This window comes from Schistocerca serialis, chromosome 8, assembly GCF_023864345.2.
Source record: "Schistocerca serialis cubense isolate TAMUIC-IGC-003099 chromosome 8, iqSchSeri2.2, whole genome shotgun sequence".
In the NCBI taxonomy this organism is placed as follows: domain Eukaryota; kingdom Metazoa; phylum Arthropoda; class Insecta; order Orthoptera; family Acrididae; genus Schistocerca; species Schistocerca serialis.
The window spans coordinates 153,006,419-153,017,424 of NC_064645.1; the positions used below are offsets into that span (position 1 = coordinate 153,006,419).

General features: G+C 40.3%; 1 protein-coding gene across 1 annotated transcript; it reads right to left on the minus strand.

Moving 5' to 3' along the window:
- Nucleotides 1–7,743: 7,743 nt before the first annotated feature.
- Nucleotides 7,744–10,719, minus strand: LOC126416494 (uncharacterized). Its single transcript, XM_050084235.1, has 2 exons — nt 10,585–10,719; nt 7,744–10,472 (listed from the first exon to the last, which is right to left on the minus strand). The coding sequence occupies exons 1-2, from the start codon at nt 10,667–10,669 to the stop codon at nt 8,974–8,976; spliced, it is 1,584 nt and encodes a 527-aa protein (XP_049940192.1). The 5' UTR covers nt 10,670–10,719; the 3' UTR covers nt 7,744–8,973.
- Between the last annotated feature and the right edge of the window lie 287 nt (nt 10,720–11,006).

An 11,006-nucleotide genomic window follows, 5' to 3' on the forward strand; every position in this document is an offset into this window, starting at 1 on the left:
CACACATTCCTTCACTCCCTTCACCCATCTATCTCTTGGTCTTCCCCTGGGCCTCTTCCCCTCCAGTTGCAGATCAAACATCCTCTTTGGAATTCTTCCCTCATCCATTCTCTTCATGTGTCCATACCACTGCAGTCTTGATTTTTCTATCCTGTCCTGTACTGTACTGGTTCCTCCTTTAGTCTTTCCCTCACATACACATTTCGCAATCTGTCTCGTCTTGCTACACTCAGCCTGCTCCTCTGGAACTTCATTTCAGTAGCTTGTATTCTACTTTTGTCGCTTTTGTGCATTACCCATGTCTCACTTCCGTATGCCAATATGGGGACAAAGTAGGTTCGGTATATAATTCCCTTGGATTTCTGTGGCACCTCCTTGCTCCAAATAAGCCCCCTAATGCATTTGAAGAACTGCCCTGCTTTTCTGCACCTTTCATTTATTTCCATTGCGTTTCCCCCCTTACTTTCAATCATGCTTCCCAGGTACTTTAAGTTCTCTACCACTTGTAGTTTTTCCCCTCCACAAGTTATATCCACATTTGGCCTATTCTTCTTCCTTGTTGTGACAATTATTTCACTTTTCTTTGCAGAGAAATGCATTCCATATTGTGCTGCCGTTGCCTCCCATACATCTAACTGCTCTTGCACCTCCCTCTCGCAATTTCCCCATAACATCAGGTCACCGGCAAAAAGCACTGCTTTCATTTTATGATCTCCAATTGCATCTGATACTTGCTGTAGGATTTCATCCATAACAATAATAAACAATAAAGGCGAAGGTGCACTTCCCTGTCGCAGCCCATTTTCCAGCTTGAACCATGCAGTACGTTCCCTCCCCACTTTCACACAACTCTCACTTCCCTCATACATTTTTCTGACTTTTCGTGTTATCTCTTCATCTATCCCTTTTGTGTTCAGCACATCCCAGAGCTTGTCCATATAGATACTGTCATACGCCTTCTCAATATCTAAAAGGCCATGATTAAGTCCTTCCCGTACTCATAGTGCCTTTCCTGCAGTTGCCTTACTGCAAATATGAGGTCCGTTGTTGATCTTCCCGGTCTGAAACCATACTGCTCCTCTTGCAGTCTACTTCCAATACTGCTTCTTATTCTCTTCTCCAGGATCTTTTCATAGATCCCTATGAAGAAGTTAAAAATTGGGTGTCTGATTGGTTTGCTTCAAAAGATTAGCATTTCTATTGGTGTGGTGTCCACAAATTGCCAGAAAGGTGGTCAAAATGTATAGAAAGCAATGGTCAGTACTTTGAATAAAATGTTTTTACTTTTCAATTCAAAATTAGTGTTTCACTTTCAAAAAAAAGCTCATTTCATACCGGAACACCTGGTAGTGATTTATAAGTTGATTAAGGATAATCAGCCCCAGATGAAGGTCACCTTAGGCAACATTTTTCAAGGAAAATTTCAGTTTGCATTTTGGATGACCTTGTGAAGAGCAGACAATGAAAATGGGAATACCTCACCTTAACGATGTTGCAAAGCTATGTGCCACTGGAGAGGTAGTGGTTAGTGGTTCAAGAGAGAAGAGCCCTAAAATTCCATACTAAGCTTACAGAAGAAACCAGAAGCATAGGCGAGCCCAATGTACTTGCTATGTAGTAGTTTTGACTACATGCAAAATGTACAAATTCCACAGATTCCCATCCATCAAGCATTTTATCTGTGACGGTTGACACCTCATATATTTTGTATTCTTGACATTAAAAACAAGTGCACGCGCCCTCACACACACACACACACACACACACACACACACACACACACACACACACACACACACACATTGTGTTCCCTATCAGGTGACATTCTTGTCTCTCTTGCGACAGGGATCTCAGCATAACCAAAACAGAACCTAGAAAGTATGAAAAGTTCTACATGATACACAAACTAACAAAGCTCATGATAAAATCCAGTGAAGGCCAAAAATTTATTGTGACAGAAATTGATGCCATACATGTACTGTATTTCAAGACTTGGTTGCAGCAGTTTTACAAGAAAACTTGTGTTTCAGTTGAAACTTGCTATAAAAGTGTTCCAAGAGATAAGAAAATCCACCTTGTTATCAGAAATATGGTACATTTTAAATACAGTATCAGTGTACTACCTTTGAAATACATTTGTAATTATTAAAGCTACTGTTGTATTCATTTATCAAGGAAAAAAACAGTAACTGTTACAAAAGGTCTCAAAACGTGCTAAAAGGACCTCAGGCATCTAAGTTTAAACTATTTTATGTGCACATCATTTTATTTTTTCACACCATGAAAAGAACACTGATATTCACACCAATATTATGCGTTACTGATATTCTTTTTAGCAGAAAGGAAAGAACAGTTTAAATGTAATTGATTTTTATTAGTTTTCTGAATCCCTCACCCAGTGCAGAGTCCCAGGTGACTGGAAAAAAGTGCAGGTGACTCCAGGTAAAAGAATAGACCAGGAAAATTACAGACCAATATCCCTAACTTCTGTTTGCTGCAGAATCCTTGAACATATTCTCAGTTCGAATATAATAAACTTTCTTGAGACTGAGAAGCTTATGTGCACATATCAGCATGGTTTTAGAAAGCACCACTTGTGCAAAATTCAGCTTGCCCTCTTCTCACATGATATAATGAGAACTATCGATGAAGAGCAACAGGCCGATTGCATATTTTTAGATTTCCAGAAAGCATTTGACACGGTGCCCCATTGCAGGCTGTTAACGAAGGTACAACTGTATGGAATAAGTTCACAGATATGTGAGTGGTTCTTCTTACATAATAGAACCCACTATGTTGTCCTCGATGGCAAGTGTTCACCACAGACAAGGTTATCATCAGGAGTGCCCCAGAGAAGTGTGATAGGACCTTTTTTTTCTCTACATACATAAATGATTTATATATAAAAACAAAGATGAGGTGACTTACTGAACGAAAGCGCTGGCAGGTCGATAGACACACAAACATACACACAAAATTCAAGCTTTCGCAACAAACTGTTGCCTCATCAGGAAAGAGGGAAGGAGAGGGGAAGACGAAAGGAAGTGGGTTTTAAGGGAGAGGGTAAGGAGTCATTCCAATCCTGGGAGCGGAAAGACTTACCTTAGGGGGAAAAAAGAACAGGTATACACTCGCACACACGCACATATCCATCCACACATACAGACACAAGCAGACATATTTAAATTAAATTTTCCCCCTAAGGTAAGTCTTTCCGCTCCCAGGATTGGAATGACTCCTTACCCTCTCCCTTAAAACCCACTTCCTTTCGTCTTACCCTCTCCTTCCCTCTTTCCTGATGAGGCAACAGTTTGTTGCGAAAGCTTGAATTTTGTGTGTATGTTTGTGTTTGTTTGTGTGTCTATCGACCTGCCAGCGGTTTCGTTCGGTAAGTCACCTCATCTTTGTTTTTATATATAATTTTTCCCACGTGGAATGTTTCCTTCTATTATATTGATATCATTAATTTGAATCCAACAATTACATAAATGATTTGGCTGACATGGTGGGTGGCAATATGCAGTTGTTTTCTGATGATGGTGTAGTGTACTGTAAGGTGTTGAAGCTGAGTGATCCTAGGAAGATACAAGATGACTTATACAAAATTTCCAGTTGTTGTGGAAAAATGTAAGTTAATGCAGATGAGTAGAAGGATCAAAACTGTAATGTTCGGATACAGATTACTAGTGCCCTGCTTGGTGCAGTGAAGTCATTTAAATATCTGGGCATAACGTTGCAAATGTAAGTTAATGCGGATGAGTAGGAAGACCAAATCTGTAATGTTAGAAGATACAGTGTCCTGCTTGGTGCAGTAAAGTCATTTAAATATCTGGGCATAATGTTGCAAAGCAATATGAGGTGGAATGAGCATATGAGAACTGTTGTAGGGAAGATGAATGGTCGACTTCTGTTTATTGGGAGGATTTTAGGAAAGAGTGGTTCATTTGTAAAGGAAACCGCATATAGGACACTGGTGCAACCTATTCTTGAGTAATGCTCAAGTGTTTTGGATTCGTACCAGGTTGGAGTGAAGCAAGACATCAAAGCAGTTCAGAGGTGGGCTGCTAGATTTGTTACCAGCAGGTTCGAACAATACGTGTCATGGATATGTTTCAGGAACTCAAATTTGAATCCCTGGAGGGAAGGCGATGATCTTTTCGAGAAACACCTTTGAGAACATTTAGAGAACCGGCAATTGAAGCTGACCCCCAAACGATTCTACTGCCACCAACATACATTGCGCGTAAGGACCATGAAGATAAGATATGAGCAATTAGAGATCATACAGAGGCATACAGACAGTCAAGCAGTGGTACAGGGTATCCTCAGCCACACACCGTATGGTGGCTGGTGGAGAGTATCTACGTAGATGTAGAAATTTTGTTGGAATAACTAAGGCCCTTTCATCATGTGGCAGTTCAAGTGTTCTCAGTCGCAATTATTTTTATGTTATTTGCACTGCGTATCAGTAACTTTTTTCCTGTCCTTGCTTACAACAGCTAAATTTAATAAAGTAAATTAGAAAGAAAGCTACTACAGTGAAAAAACTCTTGCCTCGTTGGTTACACTAAAAAAGCTGTGTGTTGCAGTGGTTCACTGGTCAAGTAGCAGACTACAAATCTTTAAAAGGTCAAAGATTTATTCACCAGTCTTTCAAAGGCATGGCCAAATGAAATCATCTTAGTTTACAAACCGCATGACTTCGAATAAAACATTTTAATATCTAACAGCAGCACCAAAGACCTTGCCGCGGTGGTTCCTGTCAGATCAACAAAGCTAAGCGCTGTCTGGCTGGGCTAGGACTTGGATGGGTGACCATCCAGTCTGCTGAGCACTGTTGGCAAGCAGGGTGCACTCAGCCCTTGTGAGGCAAACCGAGGAGCTACTTGATTGAGAAGTAGTGGCTTCGGTCTTGTAAAATGACATACGGCCGGGAGAGCAGTGTGCTGACCACATGCCCCTTCATATCTGCATCCGGTGACACCTATGGGCTGAGGATGACATGGCGGCCAGTTAGTACCATTGGGCCTTCATGGCCTGTTCGGGTGGAGCTATCTCCACCACTGTCATCAGGAGTTAAAAAAAGAAAACACCTGACTGCCAGGGCTGGCATGGTGTTTTGCTTGTATAGACACAAAGCAACGTCTGGGACCTTCAAGACAGGAACTGAAATACGGGAAGGTAAGTTGTGTAGCTCATAGCAGCTCTGGCCCCACTGCAAGACCAGTGACATCAGATGGCGTGAAGGGCTGATGTCACATCTGTAACTGTCACTCCCGTCTCCCAACAAGTGTCAGGAGCATGCTTTGTCTTCATTCAATACCCAAAGCCTACCCCCAAGTCCTGCAAAGCATGTACCCATAAGCCTCTGATAAAACTGTTGTGGTTTGCTCTAATCTTGGCCACCTCCTGTATAGCAGACTCCCATTATGGCAGCGCTTGAAGTACTACTTCCCTCTCTTTAAATTATAAGGCAGCCTCAGCTATGGCCAACTTCAAGATATTAGTGATATTGAGTGATAATTAGAACAAAAAGATCAAGTAAACCAATAAGATTATCAAAACTGGAGGCTGGCCTTTAATTTCTGGCAAATTAATTTCATTTTTATAGGAAATGCAATATTAACATTCTGAGCCCCAAGTAATAACTAAGCCAGTTTGATATTTACAAGACATTCAAGAACTCAGATTAGCAGAAGGGCCCCACTTAGTTTCTTAGCTAATACATGAGTAAGTAGGGCTAATTTTATGTCAAATGTGACTTCAACCACTAACAGCCAAGAAACTGATTAAGGGTCACAGTACCCAAAAAGGAATTTTTGTTCAGTGACAAGCTCAATGTATTGTAAAACAGTCAACAGTGTGTTCAGTCTGACAAAATACATTAGTGATACGCTCGAAGTTCAGAATCAGAGAGACTTTCTTTCATTTACATAACTGTATACAAATGCAAATTTCCCATAACTACCTACAGCTAAAAAAGGAATGACCAATATTGTTATAATACTAGTTACCATCATACTTTTTTGTAGATATTTCTTACTGCTTGATTCCATACACCAATATACAGGGTGTTACAAAAAGATACAGCCAAACTTTCAGGAAACATTCCTCACACACAAAGAAAGAAAATATGTTACGTGGACATGTGTCCGGAAACGCTTACTTTCCATGTTAGAGCTCATTTTATTACTTCTCTTCAAATCACATTAATCATGGAATGGAAACACACAGCAACAGAACGTACCAGCGTGACTTCAAACACTTTGTTACAGGAAATGTTCAAAATGTCCTCCGTTAGCGAGGATAGATGCATCCACCCTCCGTTGCATGGAATCCCTGATGCAGCCCTGGAGAATGGTGTATTGTATCACGGACGTCCACAATACGAGCACGAAGAGTCTCTACATTTGGTACCGGGGTTGTGTAGACAAGAGCTTTCAAATGCCCCCATAAATGAAAGTCAAGAGGGTTGAGATCAGGAGAGCGTGGAAGCCACGGAATTGGCCTGCCTCTACCAATCCATCAGTCACCGAATCTGTTGTTGAGAAGCGTACGAACACTTCAACTGAAATGTGCAGGAGCTCCATCGTGCATGAACCACATGATGTGTCGTACTTGTAAAGGCACATGTTCTAGCAGCACAGGTAGAGTATCCCGTATGAAATCATGACAATGTGCTCCATTGAGCGTAGGTGGAAGAAACTAAAATGAGCTCTAACATGGAAATTAAGCGTTTCCGGACACATGTCCACATAACATCTTTTCTTTATTTGTGTGTGAGGAATTTTTCCTGAAAGTTTGGCGGTACCTTTTTGTAACACCCTGTATGTACAAGAACCACTAGAAGCAACACAAGAAATCTCAGGCAATGATCAATTTACTGCAGTACTTCACACAGTCCTATCAATTTACAAGTGGTTTACCTAAAATAGGCTGATTTTGTTATGTTACATTTATGTAGAATTGCATTTGACATGGCCAGCATAAGGCATTGACTAATGAATGTGTGGCCCACACTGAATTACTTTAATGTTGTCATATGGTTGTAACTTTACAGAAAATTCAATTAATAAATTGACATGTAACACACTACATCAAGAAGTATAGTATGCTGTTTACTTCAAATAGGACACAGTTAATGAAAGTCTGGGCTACTCTATGGGGAATAATTCGATGACCAAACCAACCATCATCCTCAGGCACTGTGAGTTTTGGTGTTCAGTGTACTCAATGCCTGGACTCCACCCAGATTGGCTGGAGGCTAGGTATCAGTTCACATAACAGCAAAACTGGCAGCACCTTAAAGAAGTTGGTTGTGTCAGTTGTCAATATATGGTGCATAAAATGGAATCAACAGTTTGGCATAACATCCAGAAGCACACCATTAAGAGCACTACTACTAAATGTGGAAACCAGTTTTCTAAGAACGTTAAAAAGAAAAACAAAGTGCAGCCCTAAAAAAGGAAAAGAGAATGTATAGAGTATGTGGAAAGCTTTTCTGGTGCTGTGGATTAGAGCAAATTTTATTGTAAAACAGTTTTTCACTGTTATCAATAATATTTCTTTAAAATATCTTTTGTTTACCTGTGTCAGTGGTAAATTTTAATCAAATTTGTTCATACTGTATAAAACTTACAACATGATCTGTATATAATTGCAAAATATGATCCATGGGCTTAAATAAACTAAAACTAAACATGTGAAATAATCCCAGTTTCACAAATCATTTTTACACTAATTTCTTTTATGTTAGCTGGAACAAGTGTGCACCACAAATAAATTTAATATTGCTAGTCTATCATGAAACATTTTGCAAATTGAACATGGTACCCAATAGTCAGAAAATGATGTTTTCATTAATTTATCTCGTGTGTGTGTGTGTGTGCGCGCGCGCGCGCCTGCACCTGTGGATGGCTGTGAACGTTTTTACTATCTATAGATACTTCGATTTGATGGCAAAAACCACTCCAGCAGAATGAAACTGTAATCATTAGGATGCAGATTTTTATAAGGAACACAAATAAAATCACACCATAGCTATTTTATACTCATAATTTAATCGAGTTTACATGCAGCCACAAATCTAAGAAAATTTTTAGTTGCTTCCAATATGACATGGCAAGGCTATAAACTAGTTTTGATACAATATATAGGAAAGGTAACATAAATCTTGGGTGCAATAATATGTGAGCTGAAGCAATGGAGAGATATGCTTTTCACACCGGACCGGTGGGAGAAGATTCATAGAGTGCAGCTATAAGAAGTATGCTTCAATAAAATAAAGAGAAAGAAAATATGTCAGGAAGTTGGGAGGAGGAGGAGGAGGGGGGGAGAGAAAGGATCTTATGTATCAATACAAGATGCACAGGATTATGAAGAAACAAACCACCTGTTGCTACAGAGACAGATGTGGGATCCAATGTTCAGAGTGAGAAGATTCATACAACGAGCCCCCCCCCCCCCCCCCCCCCCAACCACCACCACCCTGCAGCCAATGAAACAGAAGTAACAGGGGATACTGAATACACAGGAAAGAAGTGCTACACGAATGATCCCAGGTTTGTTTGACTCATGGGATAACTTCACGGAAATTCTGAAAACTTGAACTGGTAGACACTTGAAGATAGATGCAAACTATATTCGAAACCTACTTCTAAGTTTCAAGAGAGTGCTCTAGGAATAAACTAAAATCCCCAATGTATCACTCCCAAAGCACCAGTAAAACAAGAATAGGCTAATTATAATGCACACAGATGCATTTAAGCAGTCATTCTTCTCTTGCTCAATACGTGAATGGAATGGGAAGTACCACTAATAGGTAGTGCAAAGGGAAGTGCCGTCTGTCATACAAGGAGCCAAAAATAGAATGTGAGCATGTATCAAGAAAGTTCTACAAATGGCAAAAAAACATCAGTGAAAATCAATTACCAGAAAAGAACATGTGAATAGTCACACAAGGGGCTCGATCACTTATAGTAAAAAATCAAATTGGTCATTAATAGATCTCAAAATGTCATTGCTTTCTTCTTGTAGCTGAACTAACCTACGATACATTTTTAATTTTTCACTAGAAATTACAAGTTTTTCTTTTTCACATTTGAGCTTTTCTTCTTCAAATGCAATCATTCTCTCTGCTTGTTGAAGCTTCATTTTCTTTAACTGCAGTAACTCATCATTTCTCCTTTCTAAGCCTTCAAGTCTCTCCCTGTCTACTTCCAGTTTTTTCTCGTAGTAAAGTTTCCTGTCAGCTCTTATCTGTTGTAAGAACGACTGTTTCAGCTTCCTTCTCTTTTCTGGTGGACTAACTGATGATTCAGAAGGATTGGTAAATAACTGTTTGCTACTGCTTGCTGCTGGTGCAGGTTCATTACTACTTGGTGGTGGCTCAGGTTTATTACTACTCCTATCACTGTTCACATTGGATTTTCCACTGATAAGTAATAATTGTCTACTACTACCACTTGGTGTCAGCTCAGGTTCACTACTAATCCCATCACTGTTCCCATTGGATTTTCCACTGATGAGTGATAATTGTTTACTACTACTACTTGGTGTCAGCTCAGGTTCACTACTAATCCCATCACTGTTCCCATTGGATTTTCCACTGATGAGTAACAATTGTTTACTACTACTTGGTGTTAGCGCAGGTTCACTGTTAATCCTATCACTGTTCCCATTCGTTTTTGCACTGATAATGAATAATTGTTTATTACTACCTGGTGCTGGCTCAGGTTCACCACTAATCCTATCATTGTTCACACAGGGTTTTCCAGTGATAATGAATAACTGTTTACCGCTATTTAGTGAGGGTTCGGTTTCACTAGGCCTACAAATCACATCACTGTTCATAGTGGGTTTTGTACTGATAATGAAGAAATTTTTACTTGGTAAAGGCGCAGGTTCACTACTAATCCCATCACTATTCACACTGGAGTTTCCTCTGATAATGAATAATTGTTTACCATTACCTGCTGTTGGCTCAGGTTCACTACTAATCACTTCACTGTTCGCATTAGGTTTTCCACTATTAATTAATAATTCGTTACCACTATTTGGTACTGTCTCAGGTTCACTACCACTGTTCCCTACCTGTACATTCGATTTTCCACCACTAGAAAGCACACCTGTCTCATCCGACTGCGACACTGGTCTGATGATGTCTTCTCCCTTCAGTATCTTCTGCATCGCATCTTGGTACACAAAGTCCTTTCTTCTCCTCGATAACTTCAAATTATTGTCCATCGCTCTCTTGTAACTGCGCAAAAGAACTCTCCACCTGTTCTCGCACTGGGCTGGTGTGAAGTTCATCCCCATCTCATTCTTCAGTGCAAGGGATATTGCAACCCACATGTAGTTCTTAAAACGAAAGTCTTTACCTAAGCGATCCCTCTGTACTTCATACGCGTTCAACAAAGCTAGCGTCGCTTCTCGGCTCCAGAATACTGGAAGGTCGCTCTGTACGCCGACATCTGCAAATACAAGCACAAAATTACAAACTCCCATCTGCTGTCACACTGTACGAGTCATACACATACACAACTAACAACTGTCTATTAATTATTGTAGTACAGCATGTTTTACCTTTGGCGCTTTCCATCACGATTTTCGCAATTTGCAGCGGAATACCAATTTTGTTTATGTACCAGTTTCCAACCGTCTTGCGCATGCGCAGTGAGGATATTAGCGGATTTGTCCACTTCTGCTGCTTTCATGACGTGCAGCGCTCAACGCGGTAAGTGACGAAAACGGGGAGCTTTCGAACGCAGCGGAAATCCCAAACTGTTCCGAGCCGCGCATGCGTAGCAGAACCAGTTTACAAACTGGGTTTGTTCGACTAACGATTGCAGCTGTAGTAATCTAGCGGTTGCGTCCGGCAGCGACAGTCCCCAATTCCAGTTAGTTCTCCTTGTAATTGGCCGAAAGCCATTACTTGTATCTAGGAACAGCAAATCTTGATGCCGATCTGTTACGCTCGGATTTTGCAGCTCGTAGCAGATAATGAA